We start from the raw sequence: 18,497 nt of genomic DNA, 5'->3' as shown, positions 1-18,497 counted from the left end.
TGCCACCACACCCAGCTATTTTTTTTTGTATTTTTAGTAGAGATGACGTTTCACCATGTTGGCCAGGCTGGTCTCAAACTCCTCACCTCAAATGATCCGCCTGCCTTGGCCTCGCAAAGTGCTGGGATTACAGGCATGAGCCACTATGCCTTGCCATTGAAAAGTGCCTATTCAGTTCATTTGCCATTTTAAAAATATACTGTTTATTTATGTATTATTTATTTATTAGGATTATTTATTTTTTATTTTTGGTGTTGAGTTTTTATGTATTTTGGATATTAATCTCTTGTTGGATGAATAGTTTGCAAATATTTTCTCCCATTCTACAAGTTGGTTGTTTTTTTGCTGTGCAGAAGCTTTTTAATCTAGTCCCATTTGTTTATTTTTGCTTTCGTTGCCTGTGCTTCTGAGGTCTCATTTACAAAATCTTTGCTGAAGCCAATGTCCTGAAGTGTTTCCCCCATGTTTTCTTCTAGTAGTTTCATAGTTTCAGGTCTTATGTTTAGCTTTTTAATAACGTTTGTGTTGATTTTTGTATATGATGAGAGATAGGGGTCTAGTTTCCTTCTTCTGCATGTGGATGTCCAGTTTTCCCAGCACCATTTATGGAAGACTGTCCTTTCCCCCATGTATGTTCTTTGCACCTTTGTAGAAAATCAATTGGGTTTAAATGTGTGGATTTATTTCTGTGATATCTATTCTGTTCTATTGTTCTAGGTATATATTTTTATGACAGTACCATTGCTGTTTTGGTAGCTATAGCTTTATAGTATATATTGAAGTCAAGTAGTGTGATACTTTCAGGTTTTTTTCTTTTGCTCAGTATTGCTTTGGTTATTTGGGATCTTTTGTGGTTTCATGTGAATTTTAGGATTTTTTTTTTTTTTTTTAATTTCTTTGAAGAATGTCACTGGTTCCCTGGTTGTCTAGTGGCTAGGAACAACAGCAAACAAAGAATGCCACAGGCATTTTGATAGAGGTTAAATTGAACCTGTAGATCACTTTGGGTGGTATGGCCATCTTAACAGTACTAATTCTTCCAATCCATGAACATGGGATGTCTTTCCATTTATTGTGTCCTCTTCCCATTTCTTTCATCAGTGTTTTATAGTTTTATGGTAGCGATCTTTTACCTCAATGGTTGATTTATTTCTAGGTATTTTATTATTTTTTTTCTGGTGATTGTAAATGGGATTGCTTTCTGGTTTCTTTTTCAGCTAGTTTGTTATTGGTTGATATGGTATGGATGTTTTTCTCCTCCAAATCATGTTGAAATGTGATTGGCTTAACACCAACCCATTGGTGATAAGTGAGTTCTTACTCAGTTCATGTGAGATCTGGTTGTTTAAAACAGTCTGGGACCTCCTTCTCCCTCTTGCTGCCACTCTTGCCATGTGATGCACTTGCTCCTCCTTTGCCTTTTGCCATGACTGGAGGCTTCTTGAGGGCCTTACCAGGAGCAGATGCTGGAGCCCTGCCTGTACAGCCTGCAGAATTATGCTCCAATTAACCTCTTTTCTTTATAAATTACCCAGCCTCTGGTATTTCTTATATATAACAATGCAGAAGTGGCCCAACACATTGGTGTATGGAAATGCTACTGATTTTTGTATGTTAATTTTGTATTCTGCAACTTTACTGAAGTCATTTATCAGTTCTAAGAGTTTTTTGGTGGAGTCTTTAGGTTTTTCTCTATATAGTATTGTGTCATCTGTAAACAGGAACAGTTTGATATCCTTCTTTTTAATTTGGATGTCCTTTCTTTCTTTCTCTTGCCTAATTGCCCTGGCTAGTACTTTCAGCACTATGTTGAATAAGAGTGGTGAAAGTGGGCATTTTTATTTTGTTCCAGTTTTTAGAGGAAAAGCTTTCAGCTGTTCCCTATTGAGTATGATGTTAGCTGCAGGTTTGTCATATATGACCTTTATTGTATTGCGGTACATTCCTTCTGTACCTAATTTGTTGAGAGTTTTTATCGTGAAGGAATATTGAATGTTATCAAATGCTTTTTCTGTGTCTCTTGAGATGATCAGATGGTTTTTTCTCCTTTATTTTGTTGATGTGATATATCACATTTATTGATATGCATTTATGTAACCATCATTACATCTCTGGCTAAATTTCACTTGATTATGATATATAATCTAATTGGAATCAGTTTGCTAGTATTTTGTTTAGGATTTTTGTGACTATGTTCATCAGGGATATTGGACTTCAGTTTTCTTTTTTTTGTTGTTTTGTTCTTGTCTGGTTTGGGTATCGGTGTAATGCCCGCCTCATAGAATGAATTTGGAAGAAATCCGTTCCATCCCCTTCAATTTTTTGAAATAGTTTGAGAGGAATTTGTATTAGGTATTCTTTAAGTGTTTGGTAAAATTCAGCAGTGAAACTGTCTGATACTGCTCTTTTCTTTCCTGGAAGAGTTTTTATACCTGCTTCAATCTTGTTCCGTGTTATTGACCTGTTCAGATTTTCTAATTCTTCTGAGTTGAATCTTGGTTGTAGGTCATATGTCTATGTCCAGTTTTCCTCTAGTTTGTTGGCATAGAGTTGTTCACAGTAGTCTTTACCGATCTTTTTTATTTCTGTGGTATCAGTTGTAAATGTATTTTTTTCATTTCTGATTTTGTTTGTGTCTTCTCTTTTTTCTTAGTCTAGCTAATGAATTGTCAGTTTTGTTTATCTTTTCAAAAACCAACTTTTTGTTTCAGTGACCTTCTGTATTTTTTTTTAGGCCGAATTTTGTTTATTTCTTCTCTGATCTTTATTCCTTCTATCTACTGATTTTGGATTTGATTTGTTCTTGCTTTTCTACTTCTTTGGGATGCATTTTTTAGATTGTTTATTTGAATTCTTTCTACTTTTCCAGTGTAGGCGTTTATTGCTATAGGCTTTCCTCTTAGTACTGCTTTTGCTATATTTCATAGGCTTTGGTAGGTTGTGGTTTTATTTTCAGTTGTTTCAATAAATGTTTAAATTTTCTTCTTAATTTCTTTGCTATCCATTGGTTATTCAGGAATGTGTTGTTTAGTTGCATGTATTTGTACTGTGTCCAAAGTTCTTGTTAATTGATTTGTAGTTTTATTTCATTGTGGTTAGAAAACCAAAATCATATCAAATAAAAAATTTATTAAGACTTATTTTGTGGCCTAACTTATGGTCTGACATGGAGAATGTTCCATGCGCTGATGTGTGTCTGCAGCTGTTGGATCAAATGTTCTATTAACTTCTGTTAGGACCATTTCATTTCTGGAGCAGTGGTCTTTTTGGTCCATTTTGTTTATAGAGCAGTTTATTAACTTCTGTTAGGACCATTTCATTTCTGGAGCAGTGGTCTTTTTGGTCCATTTTGTTTATAGAGCAGTTTATTAACTTGTTAGGACCATTTCATTTCTGGAGCAGTGGTCTTTTTGGTCCATTTTGTTTATAGAGCAGTTTATTAACTTGTTAGGACAATTTCATTTCTGGAGCAGTGGTCTTTTTGGTCCATTTTGTTTATAGAGCAGTTTAAGTCCAAAGTTTCTTTGTTGGTTTTCTTTCTTGATGATCTTCCCAGTGCCACGAGTGAGGTATTGAAGTCCCCAACTATTATTATATTGAAGTCTATCTTTCTCATTAGATCTGGTAGCATTTGCTTTATATATCTGGGTGTTCCAGTGTTGGGTGCATATATATTTACAACTGTTATGTCCTCTTGTTGAAATGATACCTTTATCTTTATATAATGACCTTGTTTTTTCTCTTTGCACTGTTTTTGACTTAAAGTCTATTATATCTGATGTATATAGTTGACTCTTGAACAACATAGGTTTGAATTGTGCAGGTTCACTTATACATTTATACTTTAAAAACCACATATCAATAGAAAACACGATATTCATAGGATGTGAAATTTGCATATATGGAGGGCCTACTTTTTGTATACATAGGTTTCACAGGGCCAACTTCAGGACTTGAGTATACACAGATTTTGGTGCACATGGAGCATCCTGGAACAAATGCCTTGTATACGCTGAGTTGTGAATGTAGTTATCCTGCTTATTTTTGGTTTCTATTTGTGTAGAATATCTTTTTCTTCCTTTTGTTTTCAGTCTATGTGTGTCTTTACGGGTAAAGTGAGTTTCTTGTAGGTAGCATATAGTTGAGTATTTAAAAAAATCTATCCAGCCAATCTCTATCTTTTAACTGGGAAATTTAATTCATTTATATTCAAGATAAATAGGTAAGAACTTCTGTCATTTTGTTAATTTTTTTTTTTTTTTTATGTTCTTTGTTCCTTTCTTTATCTTTTATTGTCTGTCTCTTCAGTTTGGTGTTTTTTTTTGTAGTGATAAAATTGGATTCTTTTCTCTTTCTCATTTGTGTATCTGCTCTGCCAGTGAATTTTAAGCTTTCATATGTTTTCATGATGGTAGTTCATCCTTTCACTTCCAGATGTAGGACTCCCATAAGCATTTCTTCTAAGACTAGTCTAGTGGTGATAAAGTCTCTCAGTTTTTTCTTGTCTGGGAAAGACTGTTTTTCCTTTATTTCTGAAGGATAGCTTGCTGGAGTTGTATTCTTGGCTGGTAGGTCTTTTTTTTTTTCTTTCTTTCAGCATTTTTGAATGTTATCATTCCATTCTCTCCTGGCTTATAATGTTTCTGCAGATAAATCTGCTTTTAGTCTAATAGGGATTCCCTTATACATGACTTGATGCTTTTTCTTGCTGTTTTTAATATTCTCTTTTTGTTTTTGACTTTTGACAGTTTTACGAGAATGTGCTTTGGAGAGGACATTTTTGGGTTGAATACATTTGAAGACCTTTGAGTTTCCTGGATGTGGATGTCCATCTTTCTTTCAGGACTTGGGGAGTTTTCAGCTAAAATGTTTTCTATGCCCAACTTCACTCTTTCTGTAACTCTCAATATGTAAAAATTTGTTTACTTAATGGTGTCCCATTAGTACCATAGGTTTCTTCATTCTTTATGATGTTTTTCTCTTTCCTTTTTTTTTTTTTTTTGTCTGACTGGGTTATTTCAAAAGACCTGACTTTGAGTTTAAATACGCTTTCTTTTGCTTGATGTAGTCTGTTGTTGAAGCTTTCAATTGTATTTTTAAATTTCATTCATTGAATTCTTGTTTTTTCTTTTTTCTTTTTCCTATCAGATGGGCAATGTGATTGTTTCAGGACAAAGTTTGAGGGAGGCACATCTTACACATAAGTATGAACAATCATCACACTTTATTCATTGAGTTCTTAAGCTCTGTTTTTTTAAAATGATATATATATATCTTTTTGTTGAATTTCTCATTTAGATCATTAATTGTTTTTCTGATTTTCTTGTATCATCTATTTATATTTTCTTGTATCCCACTGGATTTCCTTAAGATCATCATTTTGAATTACCTTTCAGGCATTTTGTAGATTTTCTTCTATTTAAGTTTGTTACCGGAGAGTTGTGTTTCTTTGGAGGCGTCATGTTTCCTTGTTTTTCCATGTTTCTTTTTTTTTTTAACTTAAAAAAAAAAGTTTAAATAAAGGTATCTATTTATTTATTTTTCAAAATTTATTCACCTGGAGACAGGGTCTCACTCTGTTGCCCAGGCTGGAGTGTAGTGGTGCTATCTCAGCTCACTAACCTCTGCCTCCCGGTTCAAGCGATTCTTCTGCCTCAGCCTCCTTAGTAGTTGGGACTACAGGTGCCCACCACCACGCCTGGCTAATTTTTGTTATTTTTGGTAGAAATGGAGTTTCATCATGTTGGCCATACTGGTCTCGAACTCTTGACCTGAAGTGATCTACCTGCCTCAGCCTCCCAAAGTGCTGGGATTGCAGGCGTGAGCCACCTCACCTGGCCTGTTTTTCCATATTTCTTTTGTTCCTACATTGATATTTGTGTGTCTAGCAGAACAGTCATATCTTCCATTTTTATGAAGTAACTTTTGTAGGGAAAGACTTTTTTCTCTATGTATCAGTTGGGTTGGGTGTTTGGTTTAGCTTCTGGTTGGGCACAGAAGTATAATTGCCTTGTGATTTTTTTGGCTGTAGTCAGCATCAGCAATGTCTGTATGTGCCTCAGTGGCCTTGACTTTGGTGTTTGTGGAGACAGTGGCACGGTTTTGCTGGGAAGAGGGATTGCCAGATGGGTTAGTTCTCAGTCCCTGGTGAGTGAGCATGGTGCATGGTAGATCCTCCATGGGAGGGGGAGGGGTTGCTGGTGGTGTCAGTTGTCTTGGTCCATATGGGGCTCATGTGGCACATGGTTGCTCTCTACTGCTAGATAGATCATGGTTGCTTGAGGCGATAGATGCTGGCCAGGCTAATTCTCAGTCTCTGGGGAATGCATATGTCAGCCTTCTCTTCCCGGTGGCAGTGTCCCCATTGTACTTGAATATTTGTTTTTGTTTTTGGAGTGTAGAGTGCTACATGGACTAAGGTCATAGTGGTACCACTGAAACTAGCTGGGGTTATGATCCTGCAGCCTTCTGTGTGGACATGGTGGGATGATGACAGATGGCACCCCTAGGATGTGGAGATGTTTGGGTTATTGGCCTCCAGGTCAGAATGCACACCAGCAGTGGTTCCATTCCTAAAATGGGGTCATACTGTAACAGCTTGGGTCTCATGGGATGGGGAGGACTCAGCTTGTGTTCCTTTTCAGGAGCAATTCAGCTGTCTATACTCCAGGAAGGTGGCTATACTGAGCTCAGGGTCTGTGAGAACTGTGGAACTCTGCGGTAGTTAAGATTGCAGGTGTTTGTGATGGTAATGGTGACACTTAGGTATCTCCCACTTCACCTTTTACCCACAATAGGAAGTCCCTGTCAGCTCTAAGCTGATTACGTCTGGAGGCTTCATCTCCCTCTAAGCTGCCATGCCGAGTTTCTGTGCCTCAGAAGGCTTTTTGTCACTTCCTTGCTGAATGGTCATGTTCTCCCTTAGAAATTCTACCTGAAGCGCTGTCATTTGTTGCTTTGGTCCTTCTTTGCAGAGGAGACAAGGATTGGGCACCTCTAGTTGGCCATCTTGATGACGTCTAACCAGTGTTTTCCTAGTTGAGATTTTAATTTCTGTGATTTTGCTCTGGTGATAGTGGGATTGCTGAATGGGTCAGTGTCAATTTAGTGGTCTCTAATGTGGAGATTTGTTTGAGATAAATTTACCCCAATATTATTTAACTGCCCGTGATTGATCGCAATAAATTATTTATCCAACTTTCGGTGCTTGCCTGCCTGGTTGTGCTTTGTAAAATTTCCACTTGGGGGTAGTGTTTCATTGCACAAAATCAAACAATGCTTTCTTCACTTAAGCATCACATATTCTAACTTGCTTTTGAACTTTCTTGTACTTAAAAAGGGTCATAAAAGACTGTTAGCCGTCTTAAAATCTTGATTTTTTTAACTGGTTGTTTCCTGTCGTTTGAATAACTGCATTGAAATGAACAGTTAATAAGAATTCAGTCTTTTGAGAATCTTAACACTTTTTTCTGTCTGTTAAGGGGTAATATAAGCCTCTTTCTATTATTTTTGTGTCTTTGTAACATTTTTATTTGCCATAAGACATCATATTATACTGTCAGAAAAAAATCTCAGTCCGCATTTTGAAAAACTAATTTCCTGTTTTCAAAAAGTTAAGTGAAAAAATATATATGCCTTAGCTGATTTCAGGCATTGGCTTTTTCTCCATATTATCCCATTACCTATTTATCCAATTCCACTGTCAACCCTCACTCGTTTTAAAAAGAGCAATTTTTTCAGAAGAAAAAAAAATCTTGTTTCAAAAAAATTGTGTTGATCATAACTATTACATTTTCATGTATACCATTCTGCTATTTATTAATTAGTAACTTTTTTATTGATATAGTTTTCAAAATCTATGCAGTAACCCTATGGAGAAGATCATTTCACAATGCAGAATCTTTGTTTCAAATAATTCTCTTAAGTTCTGTTTTTCCAAGTTATTTTCAAATAATTCTCTTAAGTTCTGTTTTTCCAAGTTATTTGGCTTTTATCTGTGTATCTTTTTGTTAGTTTTTGCATGTTATTTTGTAAATTTTTTCATAAATTATTGTGTAAATTAACTTTGTCATTTATTCTTGTTTGATTATGTTGGCTTGGATATATGCTTTATGCTAAAATCTGTGTATTACTGTCGCCATCACATACTTAACTTCCAATAAATAATACACTCTTTGAGGGCAAACACCATTCTTACACATTTGTGTGTTCCTCTGTAGATTTTCTTGCAAGTAGTAAATGCTCAATGTTTGTAAATATATACTTGGATATAGGGAGATGTTATATGGTAAGTGTGATCAGGTGTTAAACATACGAACATGGAGTTACGGTATAAATTAGTGACTAAACATGTACTGGTTCTGTATGTAATTTTTGACCTCTTTTGATAAATAGTTTTTATTTCTTTCATTTTAGACACTGTGTATGTCGTAAAAACTTAAAATACTGTTTTTTAATATTTTAAGCTCATGCCTGTTGCTTTTAAAATCACCATTCTTATACATAAAGACTTTCTTATGGAGAAGATATTTCAACATTGTATGCTTAATCTTTAAAAACTTTTTTATTGTGGTAAGAATACTTCCGAGATCTATCCTTTTCACAAGGTTTTAAGTGTACAGTATAGTATTGTTATAGGTGTGTTGTATAGCCGATCTCTAGAACTTATTTATCTTGCATGATTGAAACTTTTTTTTTTTTTTCTTAAGACAGAGTTTCTACTCTGCTGTCCAGGCTGGAGTGCAGTGGCGTGATCTCAGCTCACTGCAACCTTTGCCTTCTGGGTTCTGCCTCAGCCTCCTGAGTAGCTGGGATTGCAGGTGTGCGTCATCACGCCCAGCTAATTTTTGTATTTTTGGTAGAGACGGGGTTTCACCATGTTGGCCAGGTTGGTCTTGAACTCCTGACCTCAGGTGATCCCCCACCTCAGCCTCCCAAAGTGTTGGGATTACACGCGTGAGCCACCACACCCAGCCCAATGTAATTGAAACTTTATACCCATTGGTTAGCAACTCTCCATTTCCAGCATCTCCCTAGTTCCTGGCAACCATCGTTCTATTTTCTGATGCAATGAGTTTGATATTTTAGATACCCCACATAAGTGGAATCATGCCAGTATTTGTCCTTTTGTGACTCACTAATTTCTTTTAACATAGTGTCTTCAGAATTTATTCATATTATCACATATTGCAGTATTTTATTCTTTTTAAATGCAGAATACTATTCCATTGCATGTATATACCCCATTTTCTTTATTTATTCATCTATCCATGGACATTTAGGTTGTTTCCACATCTTAGCTATTGTGAATTGTGTTGCATTGAACATTGGAGTGCTAATATCCTTTGATATTTGGAGAGAATTTCAAGTCAGTTTTTCTTCTGATTTCAGTTGTTTTGGATAAAGTCGTGGAATTTGGATTGATCGATTTTATGGTAGTTTTGTTTTCCCGTGTATTTAATATTAAAGTGATTTTCACATTTTTTCTTTTCTTTTGCTGAAAAGTGGAGTGAAAAAAAAGTGGAGTGAAAAAAAAGTGAATCTTTTTTTTTTTTTTTTTTTTTTTTTAACTTTTCTTCCCTGCTCCTTTTTTTTTTCTGGATAGAATCTTGCTCTGTTGCCCAGGCTGGAGTGCAGTGGCATGATCATAACTCACTGCAGCATTGATTTCCCAGGTTCAAGCAATCCTCCCACCTCAGCCTCCCAAGTAGCTGGGACTACAGCTACATGCCATAATGCCCAGCTAATTTTTTTGGTTTTTAGTAGAGATGAAATCTTGCTATGTTGCCCAGGCTGGTGGTCTTGGACGCCTAAGCGCAAGCAGTCCTCCCACCTTAGCCTTCCAAAGTGCTGGAATTACAGGTATAAGCCACCATGCCCAGGCTTTTTTAGTTTTTGAAAGAGGAAACACACTGCATAGTTAAAAATGTTGTGAGAAGAACTCGTGTTTAAATATTTTTGCTGTTTCTTTATGTCTGTATTCAAAAATGAAGAGGAATGTTTTGAAAATGCCTGTGGTGTGTTTAGTAAGATGGGATAGGGTAGGAAGGAATTGGGCAGATGACTGAAGAGAAGTGCTAGTAATTAGAATTTCATTTTCAACACACGCACACACACACACACACACTGAAAGTCTAGAATAATTAATTGTTGTTTGCTTGTTTTTGCATTACAGTGAATGATTTGGGAGGGGACTTCAAAGGAGTTGGTAGAGGCTCCTTAGCTGCTGATAAGGTTGTTGAAGAAATAAGAAGGAGAGGTGGAAAAGCAGTGGCCAGCTATGGTATGGTATTTGCGAGAACTATCCTGTTTATTTTCCTTCAACTAATGCTGTTTGCCACATTAATAATCTTTGAGCAAATATCTCGGTATTCCAGTATAATTATGATTTTCTAAGTCTGCCAAAATGCTCTGACTACGTATTCTATATATGGGAGAATTTTTAACACTTTTGATGTAGACTATTTCATGGTTCTAACCTTTGTTCTGTTGTTTACTGTTTTTCTTAGTGAGCACATGATACAATTAATAAATCGTTGTAGATATGGATATGTTCTTCTAAGTTCTGTTGGGTGAATAGTATCTGTCGTGTACTCTGACCCACAGAATTTAGAAGTCCTTTGGAAGGGAGGTTGCTGAAATTTCATACAAATTTTCATTTCCCTCAGATTCAGTGGAAGAAGGAGAGAAGGTTGTGAAGACAGCACTGGATGCTTTTGGAAGAATAGGTGATGTTTCTTTGTGTTATGGCTCTTATGGAGCAACTTCTACCTTCCTAATAAAATATTTTTAAGTTGACTTTTATTTACTAAACAGATACCTCTTTCCTCATAATCACATTTTAAAATTTGATTTATAAGTTAATTATTTTACTTATTTCATAAAGGGCTTCATTGAGGTGGCAATTTTATGGCTATAGTGTTGAGTTTGTTTTTTTGCACCTTAAGTGCTTTAAAAAACTTATAAGTATTTACTCAGTGCCCTTTTTTAAATAATTCAGTTAAACCTCAAAGATGTGTATAAGATAAAAAATAAACCAATAAACCAATAGAGGACCCAGTGGATTCTTTTGGATAATTATAATAATTTGGATTAAAATGATCCAATATCTTGCAAATTACTTAAGGTGATTTCTCTGTAATAAAAATCTTAATTTTTAAGAAGTATTTGAAATAAATTGTTTAGTCTGTTATTTCTCTAGCTAATCTTCCCAGTTTAGTCCCACATACCCTTAATAGATTATTTAACTGCTAGATGGAGACATCACAGAAGATAAGCCCAACATGTTTACAATCTGAAAAACATTACTTATTCTTAATTGAGTGTGCTCTCCCCTACTTGTTTGGTCTGTCACATTTATTTTTCTTATTCTGTTTGATGGAACTCATAAGAACCATGTTCACATATCATCTGACAGGGATAGAAACCACAAAAATATGAAACCATAGGGTGAAAATAGCCACAAGAGGGCTGAACCTTAAAACGTAATTATTTTCTTTCACAGTGAGAAAATAATTATGTATCAAGATAAGGCATCAGTTTGTAACTCTAATGGTTTTCTTTTTGGGCCTTTTACTTTTGAGTGGCAAGGAAAAAATCTAACTTTAACTTGCTAAGTGAATTCTGAGGTTAAGTGTAGAATGGCTTATGATTCTGATTCCTTAGAACCTAAGAGTTGTATAGTGGCTAATTCTATAAATAAGTGGATAGAAGTTTGATAGAGAGGTGGGAAAATTTATAGGTATTAGTTTGAGAGGAAGGTGCTTGATGTAATGTGATACTTAGGCTTTTGTGAGTCAATTTTTTTGATGTAGGTATAGACTTTTGTTTTAATAGCACTCTTTACCTATTATATTTACTTTTTCATGGTTAAAAAAGCCAGTTTGGAGAGAAATGTGAGTTGTAAGCAAATGCAAACTACTATGCTTGCTTTTATATGTGACTTGGATCTTTTTATATTGTAGATGTTGTGGTCAACAATGCTGGGTGAGTATTTCTTTTTCATTTTTAGTGATGTCATATAATTTAAAAAAAAATATAACTTTCCTCTTCTTACCCTATACAACATTGATTTTTTAGAATTCTGAGGGATCGTTCCTTTGCTAGGATAAGTGATGAAGACTGGGGTAAGTTGATTTTAATATGTCTCTGTGGAACATACTTATCCATTTAGCCTTTTTAATATTTGATAAATTTATACATTTAAGGAAAAACCTGCTTCTGCCTACTTTTGCTGCTAGTATATATGATGAGTAAACTGTGTACTAAAAACAATAAATAGTTAGAAGTAGCCTCTTTTAGAAAACATTTAATACGTTTAAAAAATGTTAAATCATTTGTTTAGAAGTTGTCTAAAAGGATTTTATGTCTTCAGGTTTCCCTCTCTCTTTTTTTTCTCCTTAAGAGGTTGTCAGCATTTTCTAGCTGTATTAACTCTAACAGCCTTTAATGTGCTTATCCAGCTGTGTGAATCTTTCTCAAGAGCAGGAGCAGGATATGTAAGGGAGTCTAGTGTACTAAAAATGATGGCGATCTTAGAACAGGTTAGGACAAAACCTGGATATAATTTTGAAGCTTCTAGTAAATAGGAAAGTTTTCCATTCTGTCTGAATTGGAAAGATTGAGTTTAGATAATGAACAAATCACAGTTAAGAGTTTTTTTTTTTCTTTTGCTCTTTGTTCTTACTTCCATTGGCCATCAGAACTAAAATGAAGAGTGGTGGCTGAGACAGTAGGAGGCATGGCAACTGAGGTGAAACAGTTATATCATTGTTTATAGAATGTGTTTTGGGGGAATATTGCCTGACTGTCTTTTGAAAGAAGAACTAATATCTTTGATTTAGAATTAAGCTAAGAAGAGCTTTTAGTTTCTGCTTCCTTTGTAACAACTGGGATAAAAAAGAAGCTAAGAAAGATAGGATTTGCTGCCAAAGGGGGCCTCTGTTGGTGCTTTTCTTGGTGCTGAGATGGGACTGAGGTATCTCCTTCTCTGATGCCATCCTGCTAAGCCCACTACTCCTGACGACCCTTCTCTCTTTCTTTTTTTTCAGTTCCTTTTTTCACTCTTACATTCTTCTTCTAATATACACAGGAAAACATTTGTTTTAACAAAATTAAGAATGCTTAAAAAATTTGACAGTTAAAATCTAGAGTTGTCTGTCTGAATGTTTCGTAAGTGGTCTTCATTAGATTGAAATCTGTGAAAACAGGCCTCTCTTTCACTAATTTACTCATTTGCAAACGGTAACAATAGGGATCTAGTGAGTATTTTGTAAATATTTCTTAATGAGCTATGTGGTTTATGATTATGCTTTAACTGATGTTAGTGTTGAGTGCCAGTTATATTTGTAAAAATCTTGGATTTTATATTAGCAAATTTTTATATAAAGTTGGCATAAATTAAGGGCGTAGCATTATATTTAGATGTATATAGGTGTTACATTAATTTTACAAATTATGAGGAAAGCTGTTGTAGTTCTAGGTGTGAACTATTGATTAGTAGCATAACTGGAACGAAGGCAAAATACTCATTGGGGTGTGACAGTAGGTGATTTTATACATTAGGTATAAAATGAACATCTTTATATAAATACAACATTGCTTATGTTGATTCTCAGACATGCTTGTCTAAGTTTTTACAAAATATTCAATAAAAATAATTTATTGTTTTAGATATAATCCACAGAGTTCATTTGCGGGGCTCATTCCAAGTGACACGGGCAGCATGGGATCACATGAAGAAACAGAAATATGGAAGGTAGAGTTGCATGTGGTTGTCAAGGGGGATTGAAGATGTTGTGTCTGGTGGTTCTTGTGTACAGGGAGAGATTATGTGAAGTGTTGTGAAATGATTTATGATATTGAGGAAAGCATCTTTAGATACGGCTTTTAACATATGGTTTTGACACATACCCTCATTAAATTGGTATCACTTAGTCACAGATTGGCTGAGCTGGACAGCTTTATATTTATTTTTTACCTCTTTTTGTTATTAAAGATTTTCTTGCTGTTCTCTGGCAACTTTTATTTTATTTTGAGACATGGTTTCATTCTTGCCCAGGCTGGAGTACAGTGGCATGAACATGGCTCACTGCAGCCTTACCTCCTGGACTCAAGCAGTCCTCCCACCTCAGCCTCCCAAGTAGCTGGGACTGCAGGTATGTGCCACCACACCTGGCTAAGCTTTTAATTTTTTGGTAGAGATGGTGTCTCATTTTGTTGCCCAGGCTGGTCTCAAACTCTTGGGCCCAAGTGATCTTCCTGCCTTAGTTTCTGGCATTTTAGAAGGTAGTACACACATTGAGGATTCAGCTGTACCTTATTCTGTAACGTGAATATTATTTCATGTCTTCCCAACTGGGGAGAGATGAATGGCTATTTCCTGCTGGCTGGTAGTAGTCAGACATGAGTTAGTCTTTATCAACTCTTTAAGAATTGTAGGACCTCTCATGATTCCTCCTAGATAAGTAACTTATTGTGGCAGTGCTAGTACACTTAATCCATGTTCTCTTTTGCAGTCTAGTGTTGAGGTCATTCCTCTTAATTTAGTGCTCATACATACCTAATAGAAGCAAATTGCTTGTGATGCCTGTTTTTGTTGGAGATTTCTAGTTTATCCTGGTCCTGACAGTTTCTGAGAATAAATGACATGATTTATTTTACTTAGCCTAAGTAGAGTTAGTGAGGTTGGGTCAGATTTTGAGATGATTGTTTTAACGAGGCATTTAATATTATTCAGAAAGGGAGAGAGGCAAAGTGATGAGGACTGAAAAATTAGAACTGTTCGATTTAATATTTCTTGCTAAAATTTTAAGTTTTATATTACCAGGTTATTTTATGGTTGTAAATATTTATTGTTGTTTTTGATAGATAATGAATATACATTCTTACATTTAAGTGTAAGTGTAAGATCATTTGGTTCTGGCCAGAAAATCTTTTTAAAACAGTTAAATCTTGTAGTTGAATTTTGAGAGATTACTTATATATTAATATTATTTTAGATACATGAATCATGATTGTAGGAAGCTAATGACAGTATACATAGTTGCTTTTGATAGGTGCAATAGTACCAAAACAGAATTAGAGTTGCAACGTTATCAAATTATGGAAAAGATGATATTAAGAGATTGATTTTCTTTTTAGAATTATTATGACTTCATCAGCTTCAGGAATATATGGCAACTTTGGCCAGGCAAATTATAGTGCTGCAAAGTTGGGTCTTCTGGGCCTTGCAAATTCTCTTGCAATTGAAGGCAGAAAAAGCAACATTCATTGTAACACCATTGCTCCTAATGCTGGATCACGGATGACTCAGACAGTTTTGCCTGAAGGTTAGTAAGCAAGCATATATTTTTCAGTGCTGTTCTTACAAATCTATGTGGAGTGAGCTTTGCCAAAGTATTTAATTTTCTGAATACTTAAAAATTATTATTTTTTTCAATTTCAAAAGCATTATGTGTAAATTGTGTTCATTGTGGAAAATTTAGAAAAGCACAAAGGAAAAAATAAAAAATGACCCATAATTCCACCACATTGATAAAAACTTTCGTTTTTTTTCTCTGTATAGTCTTTTTTTTTTTACAGAATGGGGTAATATTCTTCCTGTTTCATAATAATTATTGTAAAAATAGATTATTTTTTAGAGCAGTTCTAGATTTACAGAAAAATTGTACAGAGAATTCTTATATACTTTACCTCCCACAGTTTCCCTTGCTATTAACATCTTTGGTCAGAGTGGTATATTTATTACAATTGATGAACCAGTATGGAACCATTATGATAAGCTAAAGTTCATCATTTACACTGGGATTCACCCTTTGTGTTGTACAATTGTATGGGTTTTGACAAATGCATAAAGTTATGTATCCACTGTTATAGTGTCATACAGAACAGTTTTACTTCCCTAAAAATCCCCTGTGCTTCACCTGTTTCTCTCTCCCCTTTTCTTCCTGAATTCTCAGGGATTGAAGCTCACTTCTTATTGTTCAGTAATATTCCATGGTATGAATGTACTACAGTTTGCTTATTCATACACCTATTGAGGGAGATCTCGATTGCTTTCAGTTTTTGGCACTTATTAATAAAGCTGCCATAAACATTCATGTGCAGGTTTTTGTGTAGACATAAGTTTTTAAGTCATTTGGGCACATACCATGGAGTGTGATTGCTGGATGCTATGATAAGACTAGGTTTAGCTTTGTAAGAGATTGCTAAACTGTCTTCCAAAATGATTGTATCATTTTGCATTCTCACCAGCAATTAATGAGAGTTCTTGTTGCTCCACATCCTCGCCAGCATTTTTTGTTGTCAGTACTTTGGATTTTAGGTTTTCTAATAGATATGTAGTGATATCTTATTGTTTTAATTTGCACTTACCTAGTGACGTATGGTATAGAGCATTTTTTTCCGATGCTTATTTGGCATTTATTTGTCTTTTTTGTTGAGACGTCTTTTCACATCTTTCACTCATTTTTAAATTGGATTGTTTGTTTTCTTGAATGTTAAGGGTTCTTTGTATATTTTAGAAACAAGTCCTTTATCAGATACATGTTTTAGAAATTTTTTTTTCAGTCTGTGGCTTGTCTTTGTGTTCTCTTCATCTCCTTTACTTTTGAAGGATACGTTCATTGGATACAGAATTCTAGGTTGGTGGCTTTTTTCTTTCAACGTTTTAAATACAGGCATATCTTGGAGATGTTGCAGGTTTGGTTGTAGCTCACCACAATAAAGCCAAGATTGCAATGAAACAAGTCATATCAATTTTTTGCTTTCTCAGTGCACGTAAAAGTTATGTTTACAGTATACTGTAGTTTATTAAATGTGCAAGAGCATTATGTGTAGATCTAAACTATATACATGCCTTAATTAAAAACCACTTGGTTATTAAAAAATGCCAATATGGATAAATGAAGCGAGCACATGCTGTTGGAAAAATGACGCTGATAGACTTGCTTCATGTAGAGTTGCCACAAGCCTTCAGTTTGTGAAAAACGCAATATTTGCATAGCACAATAGAGTGGAATATAATAAAATGAGATATGCCTGTATTTCACATCACTTTCGTCTTGGTTACGTGGTTTCAGAAAGGAAGTGTGACATAATTCTTATCCTTATTCCTCTATAGGTAAGGCGTTTTTTTTCCCCTCTGGCTTCTTGCAAGATTTTCTCCTTATCTTTGGTTTCCCACAGTTTGCGTATGATGTGTTTAGGTGGAGATTTTTGATATTTATGCTGCCTGTTATCCTCTGAGATGCCTGTCATTAATTTTGGAAAATTCTCAGCCATCATTCCTTCAAATATTTCTTCTGCTTATTCTCTTTTTCTTCTTCTCGGATTCTCGTTGTATGCAGGTTGTATCTTTTGTAATTGTCCCACAGTTCTTAGATATTTATTCTGTTCCATTTTTCTCATTCCTTCTTTGTGTTTCCGTTCAGGAAGTTTATATTGACATATCTTCAAGCTCACTGATTCTTTCTTCATTTCTTGTACAATGGTTTTGATTTCTAGTATTTTCTTTTGATCCTTTTTTAGAGTTTTATCTCTCAGCTTAAAGTAACCATCTGTTCTTGTGTATTATTCACTTTTTCCGTTAGAGCCCTAAGCATAGTAATCATAGTTATTTTAAATTCCTTGGCTGTTAATCTCCAAATCTCTGCCATATATGAATCAGGTTCTAATGTTTGTCTCTTTAGCCTATGCTTTTTCTTGCCTTTTAACATGGGTTGCAGTTTTTTTGTTGAAAGTAAAAAATAGTGCTATTGAGTAGTAGCAAGTGAGATTAATAGGCCTTTAGTGTGAGGTTTTATGTTTATCTCGTTAGGAGTTAGGCCGTGTGTATTATTTACTATAGCTATGGGTATCAGAGGCCTCTGCTTCCTCTCTCTTCTTGTTTTTTTATACTCTGTTGTCTTTGAGTTTCCTTAGAAATAGAGTTTGTATCTTGAAGCTCTCACTTGTAATTGTTACTATACTGGAGCCCTGTTGACGGAATGGAAGGGTATCGGGGAGGGGAAGGGTTGTGTACTCTTATTATTAAATCTCCATTTTTTTTAGTGGGTCAGAGCCCTGGGTTGGTACCTTCAGAAGAATTTTTTAGCCTTTTTTTCTTCTCCTTCCCTTATTTGAGATGGGAAAGCTAGAGAAGTTCCAATTGTCTAATCACTCTTCCCCTAGGTTAGACAAGGCTCTAGTAAAGTAGTGTCTCTTGAGCAGGCCTTAAGTAGAACAGAATACTCTGGGCGTATTTCACAATGGTTTCTTTCCTCTTTTCTTCTCCAAAGCATGAGGGGATTTTTCTCTGATCTTCACTATGTGGTGGGAAATTTTGGAGGTAAAACTTACAGAAGTATTGGAGTCCCCTCCTAAGTTTGGGCGCTCCTAAGATGAAACAAGTCCACATTCAGCCTCTAGCAATTTGTCAGTTACTGTTTAAGTGTTCTAACTGCTTGGGCCCTGGAGGCTTCTGTTCCCAGTAAGCTGGGTTTTCTGCGTTTGCCTGT

General features: G+C 35.2%; 1 protein-coding gene and 1 pseudogene across 1 annotated transcript in view; one reads left to right on the top strand and one right to left on the bottom strand.

The window, feature by feature from the left end:
• Positions 1 to 18,497, top strand: part of HSD17B4 (hydroxysteroid 17-beta dehydrogenase 4) — an 89,316-nt gene that overhangs the window by 13,967 nt on the left and 56,852 nt on the right. The window contains exons 3-8 of the mRNA XM_010353791.1: positions 10,175 to 10,282; positions 10,668 to 10,727; positions 11,964 to 11,985; positions 12,079 to 12,125; positions 13,672 to 13,756; positions 15,142 to 15,329. Coding sequence (XP_010352093.1) covers positions 10,175 to 10,282; positions 10,668 to 10,727; positions 11,964 to 11,985; positions 12,079 to 12,125; positions 13,672 to 13,756; positions 15,142 to 15,329 — 510 coding nt within the window. The remainder of the gene's footprint in view (positions 1 to 10,174; positions 10,283 to 10,667; positions 10,728 to 11,963; positions 11,986 to 12,078; positions 12,126 to 13,671; positions 13,757 to 15,141; positions 15,330 to 18,497) is intronic.
• Positions 5,143 to 5,264, bottom strand: LOC115896730 (annotated as a pseudogene).

Source organism: Rhinopithecus roxellana, chromosome 3 (assembly GCF_007565055.1).
Source record: "Rhinopithecus roxellana isolate Shanxi Qingling chromosome 3, ASM756505v1, whole genome shotgun sequence".
NCBI classification, from domain to species: Eukaryota; Metazoa; Chordata; class Mammalia; order Primates; family Cercopithecidae; genus Rhinopithecus; species Rhinopithecus roxellana.
This window is presented reverse-complemented; position numbering and strand designations above follow the sequence as displayed.